This window comes from Astyanax mexicanus, chromosome 1 (genome assembly GCF_023375975.1).
Source record: "Astyanax mexicanus isolate ESR-SI-001 chromosome 1, AstMex3_surface, whole genome shotgun sequence".
NCBI classification, from domain to species: domain Eukaryota; kingdom Metazoa; phylum Chordata; class Actinopteri; order Characiformes; family Acestrorhamphidae; genus Astyanax; species Astyanax mexicanus.
Window position 1 is genome coordinate 3771138 of NC_064408.1, and position 22835 is coordinate 3793972.

The 22835-nt window shown below is 42.1% G+C and overlaps 1 protein-coding gene across 7 annotated transcripts in view; it reads right to left on the minus strand.

Moving 5' to 3' along the window:
* The window catches only part of nup214 (nucleoporin 214), a 104867-nt gene that overhangs the window by 44609 nt on the left and 37423 nt on the right, over nt 1-22835 (minus strand). For all 7 annotated transcript variants that reach the window (XR_007424877.1, XM_049465811.1, XM_049465804.1 and 4 more), the window contains exons 22-25: nt 21209-21454; nt 19223-19372; nt 17530-17635; nt 2793-2859 (exon numbers count right to left, since the gene is read on the minus strand). Coding sequence is in view for 6 of the 7 variants with exons in the window: in XM_049465811.1 (XP_049321768.1) it covers nt 2793-2859; nt 17530-17635; nt 19223-19372; nt 21209-21454 (569 nt within the window). In the remaining variant the exon portion in view is untranslated. The remainder of the gene's footprint in view (nt 1-2792; nt 2860-17529; nt 17636-19222; nt 19373-21208; nt 21455-22835) is intronic.

Sequence of the window (22835 nt, forward strand, 5' to 3'; positions counted from 1 at the left end):
AAGGTTTTGGAGTTAAAGGTCTAGTACAGGGGTGTCCAAACTTTTTTTGTTGGGGGCCAGAAGGAGAAATATATTTGAAGTCATGGGCCACACTCTGTAATAAAACAAATAATGAAATATACCACTTTAAATAATACATTTTCCTGATTATTTCATTTACACACCATTTTACTTGACTTACTATCTTTATCTTTGACAGTGTTGTGTAAACTAAGATTTTTCAAATTGATGTTTAATTTCATGATGTCTCTTTATATTAAACTCCTTAATTACGGCAACTTTTTGACTCATTTGCCTTTTTTCTGCACTAGAAATGCGCACTCTCTCCGCTTTTATACTCTTTGTCCCCGTTTTTCTGCGCTAGAAATGCGCACCCTCTCCGCTTTTAGACTCTTTTGCCCGTTTTTCTGCTCTACAACTGCGCACTCTCTCCGCTTTTAGACTCTTTTGCCCGTTTTTCTGCTCTACAACTGCGCACTCTCTCCGCTTTTAGACTCTTTGGCCGTTTTTTTTTTGCGCTAGAAATGCGCACCCTCTCCGCTTTTAGACTCTTTTGCCCGTTTTTCTGAGCTACAACTGCGCACCCTCTCTGCTGTTAGACTCTTTGGCCGTTTTTTTTTGCGCTAGAAATGCACACTCTCTCCGCTGTTTTTCTCTCCGCTGGCCTGTTTTTCTGCGCTAGAAATGCGCACCCTCTCCGCTTTTAGACTCTTTGGCCTGTTTTTCTGCGCTACAACTGAGCACTCTCTCCGCTTTTAGACTCTTTGGCCGTTTTTTTTTTTGCTTAACAGCGGGCCAACTTTCATTCTATTTCTAAAATACCTCACGGGCCGCTCCAAAACAGGAAACGGGCCGCAAATGGACCGGCGGGCCGTAGTTTGGACACCCCTGGTCTAGTTAAAGTCTGGATGATTGAGATGCTGTGGATGATCTTAAACAGTTTTAGACATTTATGCTGGAAAATCCTATATATAAATATATTATATATATATATATACATACATACATACACATATATATACACACACACACCACAATTCCCACGTTGGTGTACCTCTCACAGGACAGGGTGGAACAGTCACACCCTTCTCTTTATTAAGCTTTGTGTTGTGTGAGCCGTCAGGTTGGAATTTCAGACGGGTCTGGGGTATTTCACATTACTGCTCCAGTGTCTCCTTACCCACCATATAACAGATGACGCTCTGCAGCCTCCTGTCTCACTGCTTTCTGCCTTATTGTGTGGTATCAGTAGGTTAGGGGCAGGTGTGTGTGTGTAAGGTACAGCAAAACAATGTAAAACATATGTTCTGGGTTCTTTTGGGATCTCCTGGATGAGTTCTTCATGCCCTTTTGGAGTAATTTCTGTCGGTCGGCCGGTCACTCCTGGGAAGGTTCACCAGTGCTCCATGTTTTTTTCTCCATTAGTGAATAATAATAATGAATCACTGTGGTTCTCTGGAGTCTCAAAGCTTTAGAAATGACTTTATAATCTTAATATCTAAGTGTAGACTGCAAGATAGAGATGGGAAGACTGCGCGAGTAAACGAGAGAGAGAGCGAGTGTGTCAGAGACAGAGTGAGAGAGCAAGACGACATGAGAGAGCGAGAGAGGAAGAGACAGAGCGAGAGAGGGTGAGACAGCATGAGAGATGGAGAGACAGAGCGAGAGAGGGAGAGAGACAGAGCGAGAGAGGGAGAGAGACAGAGAGGGAGAGGCAGAGAGAGAGCGAGAGAGGAAGAGACAGAGCGAGAGAGGGAGAGAGACAGAGCGAGAGAGGGAGAGAGACAGAGAGGGAGAGGCAGAGAGAGAGAGGAAGAGAGAGCGAGAGAGGAAGAGACAGAGCGAGAGAGGGAGAGACAGAGCGAGAGAGGGAGAGACAGAGCGAGAGAGGGAGAGACAGAGCGAGAGAGGGAGAGACAGAGCGAGAGAGGGAGAGACAGAGCGAGAGAGGGAGAGACAGAGCGAGAGAGGGAGAGACAGAGCGAGAGAGGGAGAGACAGAGCAAGAGAGGAAGAGAGAGCGAGAGAGAAAGCAAAGCGAGAGAGAAAGAGAGAGGTATCAGTAGGGAGGTATCAGTAGAGAGAGAGAGCGAGAGAGGAAGAGACAGAGCGAGAGAGGGAGAGACAGCATGAGAGATGGAGAGACAGAGCAAGAGAGGGAGAGAGACAGAGAGGGAGAGGCAGAGAGAGAGCGAGAGAGGCAGAGAGAGAGCGAGAGAGGAAGAGACAGAGCGAGAGAGGGAGAGACAGAGCGAGAGAGGGAGAGAGACAGAGAGGGAGAGGCAGAGAGAGAGCGAGAGAGGCAGAGAGAGAGCGAGAGAGGAAGAGACAGAGCGAGAGAGGGAGAGACAGAGCGAGAGAGGGAGAGAGACAGAGAGAGAGCGAGAGGGAGAGACAGAGAGAGAGAGAGGAATATACAGCGCGAGTGATTTATATTTAGGGCATGTCAGTGCGTCTTGCTATCATAACAACAGGAAAAGTACAACTTGCTCGTCTTGAAACAAGAAAAATACATGTAGTACTTCTCTTAATTAATCATGGGTGTGGTTAATTTTGGGCGTAAGGTGAAATAAACCAACCACGTGTCACTTGCTCATCATTCGCTTTAAGAGTCAGGTCGGATTGCTATTTTAACGGTGCAGCTACCTGGACGTGTTCAACAAACGCTTCCCAGCAGAGAAAACTGAGCCTCTCAGTTCTGTCAGCAGAATCCATTCAGTACTCAACTGTTGGAGATTGTGATTTAATACAGCAGATAATAACTAATAATTAGCTGAATTTAGCAGTACTCACTTTTTTGGCTCCTGCAGCGGCCAGAACCTGCTGAACCACATGAGCCGCAGGTGCAGGAACAGAGGGGCTAAATACACAAACAAAAAAAAGAGATAGAGAGAATATTTTAGTATTTTTATTGTATTAAAATGTGTACCTTCATACTACTCATACTAATCATACTAATCATACTGTACATATTATAAAGCAAACGTTTTAGAACACCCATTTGCTCTTTAGGTGCAGTCAATAATCGAAAAATGGTACAAAATCCAGTTTACAAAATTTCCCAGTAAACGGCAAAAAAAAAGTCATTTTAGTATTGTAAAAAACAGTATATTTTAAAAGTATATCATAAAAAAACTCAAGCAAGAGTGCGAGAGACAGCGTGAATAAGTGAGAAACAGTGCGAGTAACCAAAGACAGAGAGAAAGAGGGAGAGACAGCTTGGGACAGGGAGAGACAGAGCGAGAGAGCATGAGTAAGTGAGAGACAGCGTGACAGAGTGAGTAAGCAAAAGACAGTGTGAGAAAAGGAGAGACAATGTGAGAGAGCAATAGTGACAGTGCGAGAGCGACAGACAGAGCAAGAGAGGAAGAGACAGCGAGAGAGGGAAAGACAGAGCAAGAAACAGAGCAAGAGAGTGCGAGAGAGGGTGAGTGAAAGATGAGTGAACGAGAGGAGAGACAAACTAAATTAGCGAGAGATGGCATGAGACGGGGAGAGACGGCGCGAGAGAGGAAGAGACAGCGCGAGAGAGGGAGAGACAGCATGGGAGAGTGAGACAAAGCGAGAGATGGAGAGACAGAGCGAGAAAGAGAGAGGCAGAGCAAGAGAGGGAGAGAGAGAGAAAGTGAGAGACAGAGCAAGAAAGGGAGTGCAAGAGGGAATGACAGTGCAAAAGAGGGAGAGACGGCACGACAGAGCATGACAGTGCGAGACACAGAGCGAGAGAGGGAGAGACAGAGCGAGAGACAGAGAGGGCGAGCAAGAGACAAAGTGCAAGCAAGTAAGAGTCAGAGGAACAGAGGAACAGAGGAAGAAAGAGAGCAACAGAGTGAAAGAAAGTCTGAGTGTGCGAGGGACAGTGGGAGAGAGCGCAAGTGAGCAAGAGACAGTGCAAGAGAGTGAGAGACAGCGTGAGAGACAGAGGATGAGATGGAGAGACAGTGCAAGAGACAGAGCAAGAGACAGAGCAAGAGACAGCGCGAGAGAGGTAGAGACTTACTGCGTTTCATGCAAAGTATCAAAAATATAAAAAAAAAGTGAGGAACAGTGTGAGAGATGTGAGAGTGAGGAACAGTGTGAGAGACTGAGAGACAGAGGAAGAGACGGAGAGACAGAGCAAGAGACAGCGCGAGAGAGGTAGAGACTTACTGCGTTTCATGCAAAGTATCAAAAATATATAAAAAATTAAATAAAAATAAAATTCTTTGGGTATAAGGTAGTACAGAGACATTTTAGTTGGTACTTTTGTGGTGCCGAATTTCGAAACGCAACACTGCCCCTAACCTCCCCCTCCAGCATAACACAAATCGGGACGCCCTACCCCTAGACCTGCACTCGCAAAACAGAGGGGTATATCTGAGTAGTGAAATGGGACTGCGCCTAACTCACACTGACATTCAGTAAAGAAACCAATTAGAATCAGAATAAAAAAACAGACATACCAGCATTAACCCAACATCCCAGAATATTAACAAACCACAGCTTCATTACTGCAGAGTTTATTACCAATGTACTATACTATTACCCAACGTTACTGCTCACCATCTGCACTCACAAACCACACAAACACACCAACACACCAACACACCAACACACCAACACACCAACACACCAACACAACAACACAACAACACTACAACACACCAACACAACAACACTACAACACACCAACACAACACTACAACACTACAACACAACACTACAACACACCAACACTACAACACACCAACACTACAACACACCAACACAACACTACAACACACCAACACAACACTACAACACACCAACACAAACACACCAACACTACAACACACCAACACAAACACACCAACACAAACACACCAACACACCAACACACCAACACACCAACACACCAACACACCAACACTACAACACACCAACACACCAACACTACAACACTACAACACACCAACACAACACTACAACACTACAACACAACACTACAACACACCAACACTACAACACACCAACACAACACTACAACACAACACTACAACACACCAACACAAACACACCAACACAAACACACCAACACAAACACACCAACACAAACACACCAACACACCAACACAAACACACCAACACACCAACACTACAACACTACAACACTACAACACACCAACACACCAACACTACAACACACCAACACACCAACACTACAACACAACACTACAACACACCAACACAAACACACCAACACTACAACACTACAACACTACAACACTACAACACACCAACACACCAACACTACAACACACCAACACTACAACACACCAACACTACAACACAACACTACAACACACCAACACAAACACACCAACACAAACACACCAACACAAACACACCAACACTACAACACACCAACACAAACACACCAACACAAACACACCAACACAAACACACCAACACAAACACACCAACACTACAACACACCAACACACCAACACTACAACACACCAACACTACAACAATACAACACTACAACACACCAACACTACAACACACCAGCACTACAACACACCAACACAAACACACCAACACAAACACACCAACACTACACCCAGACAAAAGAGCTCAGCACCAAAACCGCGGGTGCAGATTGTGAGCTAAGCTAATTTGGAAACTGCCCTCCGGGGGAGTTCCATCCAAATATTCACCACAACATCACGACACACACATACACACACACACACACACAAACACACACACACACACACACAAACACACACACACACACACACACACACACACACACACACACACACAAACACACATACACACAAACACACACACACACACACAAACACACATACACACAAACACACACACACACACATACAAACACACACACAAACACAGAGTACCGGAGAGAGAGATCACCAAACACAGATACACAACTACTCATCACCACATCACTGTACACACCTTCATAAACACAAACCACAACTATATAACTGTAATTAACTCTATATAACATTAGAATACTAAACCCAAATAAACATTAATAAAGAATAAAGTCAGTGATCAGTTCAGTGAGAGTGTCTACCTGTAATTAACTCTATATAACACAATAGAATAAAACAAATGTTAAATAGAGTTGATTACAGGTAGATACTCTCACTGATCACTGACTTTATTCTTTATTAATGTTTATTCGGGTTTAGTGTTCTAATGTTATATAGAGTTAATTTTATAGGTAGACACTCTCACTGATCACTGACTTTATTCTTTATTAATGTTAAGGTTGTGCCGGGTTTAGCAGTGTGTGAGCTGTGCCGGCAGCGCGGTGCTGAATCAGTATGAGGAACGCATCAGTCCACTGACCAATACCCACAGAGCAGAGGACACCAGAGGACAGTGAGGAGCCAGTCTGCACACAGCCAGCCTTAAAAACACTGATCACTTCCTCACACTCAGCACCTACACACTCTTCCTCACACTCAGCACCTACACACTCTTCCTCACAATCAGCTCATACACACTCTTCCTCACACTCAGCCCGTACACACTCTTCCTCACACTCAGCTCATACACACTCTTCCTCACAATCAGCTCATACACACTCTTCCTCACACTCAGCCCGTACACACTCTTCCTCACACTCAGCCCGTACACACTCTTCCTCACACTCAGCTCATACACACTCTTCCTCACAATCAGCTCATACACACTCTTCCTCACAATCAGCTCATACACACTCTTCCTCACACTCAGCCCGTACACACTCTTCCTCACAACCAGCTCATACACACTCTTCCTCACAATCAGCTCATACACACTCTTCCTCACACTCAGCCCGTACACACTCTTCCTCACAATCAGCTCATACACACTCTTCCTCACACTCAGCCCGTACACACTCTTCCTCACACTCAGCTCATACACACTCGTCCTCACACTCAGCCCGTACACACTCTTCCTCACAATCAGCTCATACACACTCTTCCTCACACTCAGCCCGTACACACTCTTCCTCACAATCAGCTCATACACACTCGTCCTCACAATCAGCTCATACACACTCTTCCTCACAATCAGCTCATACACACTCTTCCTCACACTCAGCCCGTACACACTCTTCCTCACAACCAGCTCATACACACTCTTCCTCACAATCAGCTCATACACACTCTTCCTCACACTCAGCCCGTACACACTCTTCCTCACAATCAGCTCATACACACTCTTCCTCACACTCAGCCCGTACACACTCTTCCTCACACTCAGCTCATACACACTCGTCCTCACACTCAGCCCGTACACACTCTTCCTCACAATCAGCTCATACACACTCTTCCTCACACTCAGCCCGTACACACTCTTCCTCACAATCAGCTCATACACACTCTTCCTCACAATCAGCCCGTACACACTCGTCCTCACAATCAGCTCATACACACTCTTCCTCACAATCAGCTCATACACACTCTTCCTCACACTCAGCCCGTACACACTCTTCCTCACAATCAGCTCATACACACTCTTCCTCACACTCAGCCCGTACACACTCTTCCTCACACTCAGCTCATACACACTCGTCCTCACACTCAGCCCGTACACACTCTTCCTCACAATCAGCTCATACACACTCTTCCTCACACTCAGCCCGTACACACTCTTCCTCACAATCAGCTCATACACACTCTTCCTCACACTCAGCCCGTACACACTCTTCCTCACAATCACCTCATACACACTCTTCCTCACACTCAGCCCGTACACACTCTTCCTCACACTCAGCCCGTACACACTCTTCCTCACAATCAGCTCATACACACTCTTCCTCACACTCAGCCCGTACACACTCTTCCTCACAATCAGCTCATACACACTCTTCTTCACAATCAGCCCATACACACTCTTCCTCACAATCAGCTCATACACACTCTTCCTCACACTCAGCCAGTACACACTCTTCCTCACACTCAGCCCGTACACACTCTTCCTCACAATCAGCTCATACACACTCTTCCTCACACTCAGCCCATACACACTCTTCCTCACAATCAGCTCATACACACTCTTCCTCACAGTCAGCCCGTACACACTCTTCCTCACAGTCAGCCCGTACACACTCTTCCTCACAATCAGCTCATACACACTCTTCCTCACACTCAGCCCGTACACACTCTTCCTCACACTCAGCCCGTACACACTCTTCCTCACAATCAGCTCATACACACTCTTCCTCACACTCAGCCCGTACACACTCTTCCTCACAATCAGCTCATACACACTCTTCCTCACACTCGTCTTCATCACACTCTTCCTCACAATCAGCTCATACACACTCTTCCTCACACTCAGCTCATACACACTCTTCCTCACACTCAGCTCATACACACTCATCCTCACACTCAGCCCATACACACTCTTCCTCACAATCAGCCCGTACACACTCTTCCTCACACTCAGCTCATACACACTCTTCCTCACACTCAGCTCGTACACACTCTTCCTCACACTCAGCCCGTACACACTCTTCCTCACACTCAGCCCGTACACACTCTTCCTCACAATCAGCTCATACACACTCTTCCTCACACTCAGCTCATACACACTCTTCCTCACACTCAGCTCATACACACTCTTCCTCACACTCAGCTCATACACACTCTTCCTCACACTCAGCTCGTACACACTCTTCCTCACACTCAGCCCGTACACACTCTTCCTCACACTCAGCCCGTACACACTCTTCCTCACAATCAGCTCATACACACTCTTCCTCACACTCAGCTCATACACACTCTTCCTCACACTCAGCTCATACACACTCTTCCTCACACTCAGCTCATACACACTCTTCCTCACACTCAGCCCATACACACTCTTCCTCACACTCGTCTTCATCACACTCTTCCTCACACTCAGCCCCTACACACTCTTCCTCACACTCAGCCAGTACACACTCTTCCTCACACTCAGCTCATACACACTCGTCCTCACACTCAGCCCGTACACACTCTTCCTCACAATCAGCTCATACACACTCTTCCTCACACTCAGCCCGTACACACTCTTCCTCACAATCAGCTCATACACACTCTTCCTCACACTCAGCCCGTACACACTCTTCCTCACACTCAGCCCGTACACACTCTTCCTCACAATCAGCTCATACACACTCTTCCTCACACTCAGCCCGTACACACTCTTCCTCACACTCAGCCCGTACACACTCTTCCTCACAATCAGCTCATACACACTCTTCCTCACACTCGTCTTCATCACACTCTTCCTCACAATCAGCTCATACACACTCTTCCTCACACTCAGCCCATACACACTCTTCCTCACAATCAGCCCGTACACACTCTTCCTCACACTCAGCCCGTACACACTCTTCCTCACACTCAGCTCGTACACACTCTTCCTCACACTCAGCCCGTACACACTCTTCCTCACACTCAGCCCGTACACACACTTCCTCACAATCAGCTCATACACACTCTTCCTCACACTCAGCTCATACACACTCTTCCTCACACTCAGCTCATACACACTCTTCCTCACACTCAGCTCATACACACTCTTCCTCACAATCAGCTCATACACACTCTTCCTCACACTCGTCTTCATCACACTCTTAATCACACTCGCCTTTATCACACTCTTCCTCACACTCAGCCCCTACACACTCTTCCTCACACTCAGCCAGTACACACTCTTCCTCACACTCAGCCAGTACACACTCTTCCTCACACTCAGCCAGTACACACTCTTCCTCACACTCGTCTTCATAACACTACGACCAGCTGTCCACCTACACACACACTTACACGCACCAAAAAAAAAAAAAAAAGAACCAAGAAAATGCCCCCAATTTTCTGCTCTTGACCTCAGAATAACCAGCGCACAGCTGGCTCACATCCAATCCAGTGAGGACAGCTCTGCACTCTCAGGAAACAGCACCGTAAATCACCATCACACCATAGACACAGCAACACACAGCAAACTAAACCAGTTTCAAGATCTGTAAAGTGATGGTGGGGTTTGGTAGTTCATTGGACGGTGTGGCAGTTCACGTGTGGTATGGTAGAGGTTTGAGGTGTGGTAGTTGTTGGTGTGGTTTGTTAGTTCATGGTGTGATATGGCAGTTGTTGAGGCTTGTTATTTCTTGGTGTGGTATGGCAGTTCATGAGGTTTGGTAGTGCAAGGTGTGCTATGGTAGTGGTTGGTGTGGTTTGTTAGTTCTTGGTGTGGTACTTGTAGTTGGGGTTTTGTAGTTCATTATGTGGTATGGTAGTTGTTGGTGGGGTTTGGTAGTTCAAGGTGTGGTAGTTGTTGGTGGAGTTTGGTAGCAGTAAATAAGGTTTGTTAGTTCTTGGTGGGGTTTGGTAGTTCATTATGTGGTTTGGTAGTTGTTGGTGAGGTATGGTAGTTCATGACATGGTATGGTAGTTGGTAAAGTTTTTTAGTTCTTTGTGGGGTTTGACAGTTCAAGGTGTAGTATAGCAGTTGTTGGTGGGGTTTGGTAGTTCTTGGTGGGGTTTGGTAGTTCTTTGTGTGGTATGTTAGCGGTAAGTAAGGTTTGTTAGTTGTTGGTGGGGTTTGATAGTTCAAGGTGTGGTATGGTAGTTGTTGGTGTGTTATGGTAGCAGTAGGTAAGGTTTGTTAGTTCTTGGTAGGGTTTGTTAGTTGTTGGTGGGGTTTGATGGTTCAAGCTGTGGTATGGTAGATGTTGGTAAAGTTTGTTAATTCTTGGTGGGATTTGTTAGTTGTTGGTGGGGTTTGATAGTTCAAGCTGTGGTACAGCAGTTGTTGGTGGGGTTTGGCAGTTCTTGGTGGGGTATGATAGCGGTAGGTAAGGTTTGGTAGTTCAGTATATAGTATTATGTGGTAGTTCATTATGTGGTTTGGTAGTTGTTGGTGGTGTTTGGCAGTTCTTGGTGGGGTATGGTAGCGGTTGGTAAGGTTTGGTAGTTCAGTATATAGTATTATGTGGTAGTTCATTATGTGGTTTGGTAGTTGTTGGTGGTGTTTGGCAGTTCTTGGTGGGGTATGGTAGCGGTTGGTAAGGTTTGGTAGTTCAGTATATAGTATTATGTGGTAGTTCATTATGTGGTTTGGTAGTTGTTGGTGGTGTTTGGCAGTTCTTGGTGGGGTATGGTAGCGGTTGGTAAGGTTTGGTAGTTCAGTATATAGTATTATGTGGTAGTTCATTATGTGGTTTGGTAGTTGTTGGTGGTGTTTGGCAGTTCTTGGTGGGGTATGGTAGCGGTTGGTAAGGTTTGGTAGTTCAGTATATAGTATTATGTGGTAGTTCATTATGTGGTTTGGTAGTTGTTGGTGGTGTTTGGCAGTTCTTGGTGGGGTATGGTAGCGGTTGGTAAGGTTTGGTAGTTCAGTATATAGTATTATGTGGTAGTTCATTATGTGGTTTGGTAGTTGTTGGTGGTGTTTGGCAGTTCTTGGTGGGGTATGGTAGCGGTTGGTAAGGTTTGGTAGTTCAGTATATATTATTATGTGGTAGTTCATTATGTGGTTTGGTAGTTGTTGGTGGTGTTTGGCAGTTCTTGGTGGGGTATGGTAGCGGTTGGTAAGGTTTGGTAGTTCAGTATATAGTATTATGTGGTAGTTCATTATGTGGTTTGGTAGTTGTTGGTGGTGTTTGGCAGTTCTTGGTGGGGTATGGTAGCGGTTGGTAAGGTTTGGTAGTTCAGTATATAGTATTATGTGGTAGTTCATTATATGGTTTGGTAGTTGTTGGTGGTGTTTGGCAGTTCTTGGTGGGGTATGATAGTGGTAGGTAAGGTTTGGTAGTTCAGTATATAGTATTATGTGGTAGTTCATTATGTGGTTTGGTAGTTGTTGGTGGTGTTTGGCAGTTCTTGGTGGGGTATGGTAGCGGTTGGTAAGGTTTGGTAGTTCAGTATATAGTATTATGTGGTGGTTCATTATGTGGTTTGGTAGTTGTTGGTGGTGTTTGGCAGTTCTTGGTGGGGTATGGTAGCGGTTGGTAAGGTTTGGTAGTTCAGTATATAGTATTATGTGGTAGTTCATTATGTGGTTTGGTAGTTGTTGGTGGTGTTTGGCAGTTCTTGGTGGGGTATGGTAGCGGTTGGTAAGGTTTGGTAGTTCAGTATATATTATTATGTGGTAGTTCATTATGTGGTTTGGTAGTTGTTGGTGGTGTTTGGCAGTTCTTGGTGGGGTATGGTAGCGGTAGGTAAGGTTTGGTAGTTCAGTATATAGTATTATGTGGTAGTTCATGATGTGGTTTGGTAGTTCATGGTGTGCTACAGTAGTTCTTGATGTGGTATGGTAGTTTTGTTTGGTAGTTGATGGTGTGGTATAGCAGTTGTTGGTGAGTTAGGTTATCAGTAATTTTGGTTTGGTAGTGTTTGGTGAGATCAGGCTTGGTTGGTCTTGGTGTGGAACAGAAAGCTATTTGATGCTGCTACTCAATATATTTTAAAGCTAAATATAATATATTTATACTAATATGAAACAGGGCTGCAACGATTTTTTTATTTACTTAGAACTTTGTCAATTATTATATTTTTTTTATTACAAGGTAATTGTCAATTAAGTTATTACAAAAAATAGGAAGCTGAGATGGATGGTATGACAAAAAAAAAAATCTGATTAATCGACTAAATAAAGAAGATTAGTCAGTATTAAAATAATTATTTGAAGCCCTAATATGGGCATACAGTGCATAAACCAGTATAAATAATTGACACATTTAATTTTAATGCCATGTTTTGAGTTAATACAAACATTATCACTCTGTTTCTGTGCTTCACTCGTTCAGTCTGTACTGCACGCCCTTGACCATTTACTGTGGTTTGAGCTCGTGAGCGCCCCCGCCTGGCCAGCAGGCTCAGTGAGGAGCACCTGCTGGCGTCCGCTGCGGTATGAATTATTAAAGCGTGTGTATTAAAAGTGCATGTGAGCGGGAGGAGACGGCATTAACGGCATTAACACACTTCCAGCAGCAGCAGCTCAGCCAGCAGACGCTCAGGCGTGTAATACAACCCCAACAACCTACAGTTACACAACTCCACCTCAACACTGCGTCCAAAATAAACATCCTGATACTCAACACAGCTTCACTACAGAATCAGGGTCATAGAGCAGGGTTCATACACCTTTAACCTATACATTTACATCATTTTTTATTACTTTTTCATGCATTCCAGGCAAATTTTCATGACCAAATGATTTTTTTAAATATCAGTGAAGACAAGGATATTAAAACCAAAAATCAACTAAAACTATAATCAAAATTGTGAAGGGCTAAATTACTAAATTAGCTATGATTGATGTTTTTTTAGTTTAAAAAGATTTGTAGACCAAATTTTCATGACTTTTGCAAAAATTTCTAGGTATTTTTTAATTTCCCAAAACTTATCCAGGCCTGAAAATTACTATTTTCAAATTAAATGATTTTTCAGTTTTTTCATGACCGTATGAATCCTAATAGAGTCCATAAGACTTAAACTGTTCCTCTATTTTAATTTTAATTTTTCTAATTTATTGTGTTTATCACATACACTACCAGTCAAAAACGCATTTTTTTAAATTTGTATTATTTTTAAAAGAGTTGTTTATTCACAATTATTTTCGTCATGCCCTCTTTTTATTCATTGGTCAAAAAATTAATCAGTCTCTTCTATTGTAAGAAGGTAAGGACTGTAAAGCGCACTTAAATTCCTTAAATTTCCTCAAAAATCAATAAATCCGGTGCTCCTTATGTATAAATTCTACCAGTCAGGTATTAAGGAGCAGTAAAGCCACTTTAACATTGAAGTACAGACTTATACAGAGTGAGTTTTCAGTGAAGTTTCTCCAGCACTAAGGCTGGGTGCAGCAGCATTAGCATAAGCCGCTAACCGCAGTGCTAGCTCTTTTCGTTCAGAGGTGAGTATATCAAACTGTAGTCTGCGTGTTTACCACGTTAAAACAAGCTAAGTGGGACGAACCGCTAGCTCATAGCAACCTGGGTTACCACCCTAGGTTAGCAGCTAATGCTAATGCTGCTGCTCCCAGCCTTAGTGCTGGAGAAACTTCACTGAAAACTCACCCACAGACAAAATACAGGAAATCTAAGCTTACTGTAAATAAATGGAAGCGCTTTACTCACCCAAATAAACCTGTAATTTGTGTAGATTAACATCTAGCACTTGTTTATCTTTAAAATATATATATATATTTTTTTAAGAATTACAGTTTTGTTTGATTAGGTGCTTCCTTCAGCTTGCCCATAAGAAAGGAAACCTGGCGACACCCTTACTCACTTTCGATGTAGGCATCCTTACTAGTGTCTCTTATTAATGCACCTTATAATCTGGTGCACTTTATGCATGAAAATAGACCAGAAAATACACGTTCATTGATGGTGCGCCTTATAATCCGGAAAAACTCACACTCTTACACTCATTTCTCCATTACTCCAGAACCAGCAGACACCACTATATGTGGGATTTGAACACTGAGAATATGTTTAAATGCATAATGAGCTGATGTACAATGGACGTTGTCTTGTCCCTTATCTGGTGTGTTTACAGTTTTGGGTGTAGTCCGCTCCATCACACATTAATCGACTATTTTTATTTACAATTTATGCAGCATCCCAGCTTTTTATTTCATGTATTTAGTGTACTAACCTGCCAAATATGCACTACTCAGATTATTATATAGGATTGTTCTCACGGCATCAGTGTGTAGAACGCGCACTCTGTCTTTTCCTAGGTTTTTTGTGCAAACTGTACATGTTATGAGCATTATAGAGCATCATTATGTCATTATGTCGTTTGGCTAAACATTAGCATTAGCAGACATTAAGTAAATGACTATGTTGACTAATGGAAACGCAGCCCTGTTTCACTATTCCATGTCCTCGTGATTACGGCCTGATCCATCCTGATGTGAGTGATGTGCTTCAGAGATGACAGTCAGAGATACAGTCATCACCCATCTACCCATCATCCCTCTCTCTACCCATCATCCCCCTCTCCAGGGACTAATCCGGCCGGCGGCCTGACCTCATTTCACAGCTCAGCCCCGGACAGAAATCAGCCGTGATGCTGCAGCGGTGTGTGGAGGGGCGGTGAGGAGGAGCACCGGCGGGGGGAAAGCCTACCGTAGATGATGCAGCACAACTAACCACACCGAGAGAAACCACAGCACCGAGTATCGTTACCATAACGACCGCGGTACCATAACTATACTCACTATATACACTCCAAAAAACTCAAAACACACCACGCTTTACACTACAAACCATCACCTTACAGACTAGAGCAATTACATAACACACACAACAGAGAGAGAGAGAGAGAGAGAGAGAGAGAGAGAGAGAGACATAGAGAGAGAGAGAGAGAGACATAGAGAGAGAGAGAGAGAGAGAGAGAGAGACACACAGAGAGCGAGATGAAGTGAGTGAGTGAATGGAGAGTATAGTTTGAGTAATTGAAAGTATGTAGAGAGAGTACAGAGTGAGTATAAAGAATGAGAGTACAGAAAGAGCAGTGAGAGTAAGAGTACGTAAAGAGAGTAAGAGTATAGAGAGAGAGTATAGAAAGTAAGAGTATAGATGGTGAGAGTATAGAGAGAGTACAGAGAGAGTATAGACAGTAAGAGTATACAGTGTGAGTACAGAGAGAATAGGAGTAAAGAGAGTGAGAGTATAGAGGGAGAGTATAGAGAGTAAGAGTATAGATGGTGAGAGTATAGAGAGAGAGTACAGAGAGAATTGAGAGTAAGAGTATAGAGAGAGTATAGAGAGTAAGATCATAGATGGTGAGAGTATAGAGAGAGAGTACAGAGAGAATTGAGAGTAAGAGTATAGAGAGAGTATAGAGAGTAAGATCATAGATGGTGAGAGTATAGAGAGAGAGTACAGAGAGAATAGGAGTAAAGAGAGTGAGAGTATAGAGAGAATAGAGAGTAAGAGTAGAGAGAGAGTATACAAAGTAAGAGTATAGATGGTGAGAGTATAGAGAGACTACAGAGAGAGTATAGAGAGTAAGATCATAGATGGTGAGAGTATAGAGAGAGAGTACAGAGAGAATTGAGAGTGAGAGTATAGAGAGAGAGTACAGAGAGAATAGGAGTAAAGAGAGTGAGAGTATAGAGAGAGAGTATAGAGAGTAAGATCATAGACGGTGAGAGTATAGAGAGAATAGAGAGTAAGAGTAGAGAGAGAGTATACAAAGTAAGAGTATAGATGGTGAGAGTATAGAGAGACTACAGAGAGAGTATAGAGAGTAAGAGTATAGAGTGAGAGTAGAGAGAGATTATAGAGAGTAAGTGAGGGAGAAGAGTGAAAGTACAGAGAGAGTATTAAGAGTGAGAGTATAGTGAAAGAATTAAGAGTGAGAATATAGAGTATACAGTGAGAGTATTAGAGTGAGAGTATAAAGTATAGAGAGTGAGTAAGAATATAGTGTGAAATTATAGCACCAACCAACTGGTAACAATATGTATAGCTGAAAACAATACAAATCATTTCAGTGTCAAAATATGTTTAGTATACAAGTTAAATATTCTGAATTCAGTCCTTTGTTTAACCTTCTTTCCTAGTAAATATATATATATATATATATATATATATATATATATATATATACACATACATACACACACACACACACACACAACAATGCAACACTAGGCATGTACAGTGTGTTTATAAAGTACTGCGTTTAGCAGCAGTGCACAGTCACTACTGGTCTAAAACTGCTAAATGTGCTTATCTTGTAAAAACTGACTGTATGAAACTTTGAGTGCTTGATAGATGTGGGCATTTGTGGGTTTAACTGTAAAATTTGCATTATTTGTTACATATATTATTTACTAGGTGTTTATCGCCACTTATTTCAAAAACAGCAACTTTACAAGAGTGAGAAAAAGCTTCTAAACTTTCAATAGAAGTCAATGTAAAAAGATTTTATTAAATCTAATTTTGAAGCATTTCTTCAAATTTCCATTTAGTGTGTTGAAATTATGCAGTAAACCAAAAATCCACAAAAATGGAGATACCTGTTTTTCATTGGACAGCGACAATATATACAAGTGCATTGCAAAAAAAAATTGTAGATCATTAAAAAGTTACTTTATTTCAGTGACTCAGTTTAAAATGTGAAACTCATATATTATATAGATGTATTTTAATCGTTTTTTAATTTTATTTTATTGTTGATGATTATGAAGTTTACAGCCAATGAAAACCCAAAAATCAGTATCTAAGAAAATTAGATTATTATATAAGACCAATCTGTACTTTTGAGAGAGTGTGGGCAGTGTGTCAAGTCCTGCTGGAAAATGAAATCTGCATCCATCACAATGGTTTGGAGAGTCATGTCTGTCATCTGCTGGTGTTGATCCACTGTGTTTTATTATCAAATCTAAAATCTTACAGCACTTCATGCTTCCCTCTGCTGATGACAACTTCTATGGAGATGCTGGATTTCATTTTCCAGCAGGACTTTTGGTCTTATATAATATTTTAATTCTAAAAATGGGCACTGTAGTTACTATGGTGATAAAAAGCACAGACCTGATGACTGTAGAAACAGGCATGGGTGGACCTTTATCCTTCAGCTCCTGCACGTTCACCACCTGAGGAACGTTCTTCAGAGTCGACTCGTTCAGAGACGTTGGTGCTGCAACACAATACAGATTCATTATTATCCAGTAAACACAAATACAGGTTTTAAATATATAACATCAGTTTATAGTATATCAAATAGGGGTGCTCTATAATGTTCACATGATCCACATGCTCATTCTGACCGACTGTAATACACTACAGAAAGCATAGGGGGCGCTCTATAATGCTCTATAAGGTTTATATGATCCTCTCGCTCATTCTGACAGACTGTAATACACTACAGGAAACATAGGGGGCGCTCCATAATGCTCTATAACGTTTATATGATCCTCACGCTCATTCTGACAGACTGTAATACACTACAGGACATATAGGGGGCGCTCTATAATGCTCTATAATGTTTTAATGATCCACAACACGCTCATTCTGACAGATTGTAATACACTACAGGAAGCATAATGGGAGCTCTATAATGATCTATAATGTTCATATGATTCACACGCTCATTCAAATAGACAGTAATACACTACAGGACATATAGGGGGCGCTCTATAATGCTCTATAATGTTTTAAAGATCCACAACACGCTCATTCTGACCGACTGTAATACACTACAGAAAGCATAGGGGGCGCTCTATAATGCTCTATAAGGTTTATATGATCCTCTCGCTCATTCTGACAGACTGTAATACACTACAGGAAACATAGGGGGCGCTCCATAATGCTCTATAACGTTTATATGATCCTCACGCTCATTCTGACAGACTGTAATACACTACAGGACATATAGGGGGCGCTCTATAATGCTCTATAATGTTTTAATGATCCACAACACGCTCATTCTGACAGATTGTAATACACTACAGGAAGCATAATGGGAGCTCTATAATGATCTATAATGTTCATATGATTCACACGCTCATTCAAATAGACAGTAATACACTACAGGACATATAGGGGGCGCTCTATAATGCTCTATAATGTTTTAAAGATCCACAACACGCTCATTCTGACCGACTGTAATACACTACAGAAAGCATAGAGGGCACTCTATAATGCCCTATAATGTTCATATGATCCAGACGCTCATTCTGACAGACTGTAATACACTACAGGAAGCATAGGGGGCGCTTTATAATGCGCTATAATGTTCATATGATCCACAACACGCTCATTCTGACAGACTGTAATACACTACAGGAAGTGTAGGGGGCGCTTTATAATGCTCTATAATGTTCATATGATCCACAACACGCTCATTCTGACAGACTGTAATACACTACAGGAAGTGTAGGGGGCGCTCTATAATGCTCTATAATGTTTATATGAGCCACATGCTCATTCTGATAGACTGTAATACACTACAGGAAGCATAGAGGGAGCTCTATAATGTTCATATGATTCACCTGCTTATTCTGACAGACTGTAATATACTATAGGAAGCATAGAGGGAGCTCTTTAATGTTTAAATGATCCACATGCTCATTCTGACAGAATGTAATACACTACAGAAAGCGTAGGGGGCACTCTATAGTGATCTATAATGTTCATATGATCCTCACACTCATTGTGACAGATTGTAACACACTACAGGAAGCGTAGAGGGCGCTCTATAATGCGCTACAATGTTTTTTTTTACCAGGTCTCTCGCTGTTCCTCTGTCTGGTCAGAGCTGCCAGGCCTGCAGCCTGGGCGGCGGGGATAGCGGTGGTGGGCGGAGGTCCGTGCTTCACCGTCTTGGTTGCCAGGATGGTGCTGTCAGCGCTGTCCATACTTATCTTGGGAGGCACTTCAGAAAGAGAGATACAAACGTCAGTCTTTCACAAAACAGAAGAGGCTCATGCCACAACAACTCACCCAAGGGCATAACTGCTCACATTATGGATTTGCAGGAGAATTATTTTATTTATCTACTTTAATACACTTTATTAAGCATTTTGAAGATATCAGAATACAGAATATTGTTTAACTATTAGATGAGCAGCAAAAAAATTATGAATACCAGCGTCCTATAAATAATAAATATTTAAAAAGGAGCTTTTAAGAATCTGCTGATGCATTTTAAATCATTTCCTACATTTTTAATTGCTTTATAGCATTTTTACCGTATCATAACTCATAACTTAATTAGAATGTTTAAAGCACTGACGGCTGTTGTCAGCAGAGCTTCAGCCAGTATTTTCTTACTAGAAATCCGTAGTATGTTACAGAACTCTGTGTCCGTTTTAGACAGTTTTAGATTTCCACACCCAAGATTACCAGGTATAGAACATAACAGCATACAAACCGGCTGAACAGGTAATCACTGGGCTTCAGTAAGGTTTACTAACCATACCCAAGTAATTTAAGACCACCACTAGCGTAGTAAAGACATGCATTTTGGACATTGCAAACATATATGTTCACTGATCAGCTTCGTACAATGAGCTAAGACTTATTGTCGTTTGCCACTGTGTGTCAATCTGGCAACCCATGTAAGCTTCGCGTCTGAGACAGAAAACTCAATCCATTGTTTGGAAATTTAACTCCTGTAGCCATTCCACACACTCATTTGAGAGATGGATTTAAGACATTTTAAGGCAAATTTAAAAAAAAAAAAAAAAAACATTTTTTTAGCTTAATAACATTTTAAGATTTTTTTTAAAGAAACAGAGATCCTGAAAAATAGGAATTTGGCTGCAGTAAGTAAAAAGAAAAATATGGTGCAGAATTTAATGTAGACAACACCTTTCCAACTGTTAAGCATGGGGGTGGGTGGATCATGCGTTTGGCTTGTCTTACTAATAAATATCAACTAAATGTTAAATATGAGCAAATACCTAATGCTAAAAAAAAAATCACATGATAATTACTGATATACCCTAATCTGACCTAATCAGTTTTCCTAATACTGGATGTCCAAAATTTTCCTCTGGGATCAATAAAGTCTCTATCTGTCTGTCTGTCTAATATGACATGCCAAAATTTATGGGACAGCAGTGTGTAAACGAATTATGAAGTTTTAGTTCAAAGGGCGGACTAGGAACACAAACACACACATGTATATATTGTGAGGTGCTATCTTGTGAGAGAGGTTGACGCAGATGGAGGGGATATTTGCATTTTTGTCATACCTACATTTGTCAAGATTATTAAATAAACTTTAATATCTGGCAAATATAACCTGATTAAATATAAAAACACTTTAAAAAAAAAAACATCCAAACCGATCTAACCCTGTGTGGTGAAAAGGTGTTTGCCACCCCATTAATTAACTGTGATTAATCACATTTGATCAACTTTTCAGTCTGGAAAAGGTTATGATGTCATTTTTTTAAAGCTTTGGGACTCCAGAGAACCACAGTGATTCACTATTATTCACTAATAGAGAAAACACTAAAATGGAACACTGGTGAACCTTCCCAGGAGTGACCGGCCCACCGAACAAAATTACTCCAAAAGGGCATGAAGAACTCATCCAGGAGGCCCATAAAAAAGAACCCAGAACTACATTTAAAGAACTGCAGGATCTCACTCGCCTCAGTTAAGATCAGTGTTAATGATTCAATAATAAGAATAAAGAGACTATTCTAACTCATATTATTATTATTATTATTATTATTTAATGATAGAGAACTGTACTAACTCTGCACTCTGCTGAAGGGCGAGGGCTGCATGGGGAAGCCGGGCTGGATGGAGGCGGTGCGGACCACTGCGGGGTGGCGTGGGGTCAGCACCGGGATGGCCGGTAGCTCCTCCTCCTCCTCCTCCTCCTCAGCGAGTGCCAGCGGCTCCTCGGGCTCCTGAGACTGAGACAGAGACGAGGTGGAGCTGACGTCGTCCAGATCCTCGTAGTACTTGGGCGAGAGGAATGCAGAGCGCGACAGATTGGCTGAGAAAAAAACAAAATGATTTTTAATAATGTATATTTTGAGAGCTCTACGACATTAGTGTGTAAGAAATAGCCTTTCCAGGTTATTGAGTGTGGAATATGGAGCTAGATAAGCTTTTATTTCCTCTATAATTCCACATGTATTTCTTCACAGTTTGTGTAACTTTAGTATTACCATGTCTTTTGCACTATAAGGTGCATTTAAAATCCTTAAATTTCACTTTACATCGTCAGGTGCACCTTATGTATGAATTCTACCAGTCAGGTATTAAGGAGCAGTAAAGCCACTCTGCTGAAGTACAGAATTATACAGGAGTTTCAGTTTAGTTCTTCAGCACCGAGACTGGAGCTGTATTAGCATTAGTTGCTAACTGCGCTAAACGCTAGCTCTTTCATCGTTCAGAGGTGAGTATTTTCAGGCTGTAGCCTGCTGCTAACCCCAGCTAGCACTGCTGGAGCAGAATTAGCATTAGCTACTTATTGCGCTAAGCACTAGCTCTTTTACCATTTAGCACTTTTACCATGTAGCCTGCTGCTAACCCCAGCTAGCACTGCTGGAGCAGAATTAGCATTAGCTACTAATTGCGCTAAGCACTAGCTCTTTTACCATTTAGAGGCGAAGGTGAAATTTAAGGATTTTAAATGTACCTTATAGTGCAAAAGATATGGTAATACTACAGTTATACAAACTGTAAAGAAAAACATGTGGAATTATAGAGGAAATAAAAGCTTATCTAGCTCCATATTCCACACTCAATAACCTGGAAAGGCTATTTCTTACACACTAATGTTATCGCACTGTAGCTTGCTGTTAACTGCTGCTAGCACTGCTTGAGCAGCCTTAGCATTAGCCGCTTACTGCGCTAAGCGCTAGCTCTTATGCCTTTCAGAGGTGAGTATTTTCAGGCTGTAGCCTTCTGCTAACCCCTGCTAGCACTGCTGGACAATCATTAGCATTAGCTGCCAATCGGGCTAAGCGCTAGCTCTATCACCATTCAGAGGTAAGTATATTGGATTGTAGTTTGCATGTTTACTGTGTTAAAACAAGCTACATGAGACGAACCGCTAGCTAATATCGTCCTGGCTTACCGGAACACTCAAGAGTTCCTCAGTGTAGCAGTTAGCTGCTAAAGTTAATGCTAATGATGCTGCACCCAGCCTTAGCAGAAATGTGGAAATCTAAGCCTACTGTAAATCTCTAAATAAACAAAAGTGCTTTACCCACCCAAATAACAGTTTTCAGTAGAGAAATCTGTGTAGATTAACATGCAGCGCTCGATTAACTTTAAAATATATATATATATATATATATATATATATATTTTTTTTTTTTAAGAATTACAGTTTTGTTTATTTAGATTATCTTATGGCATGGCAACAC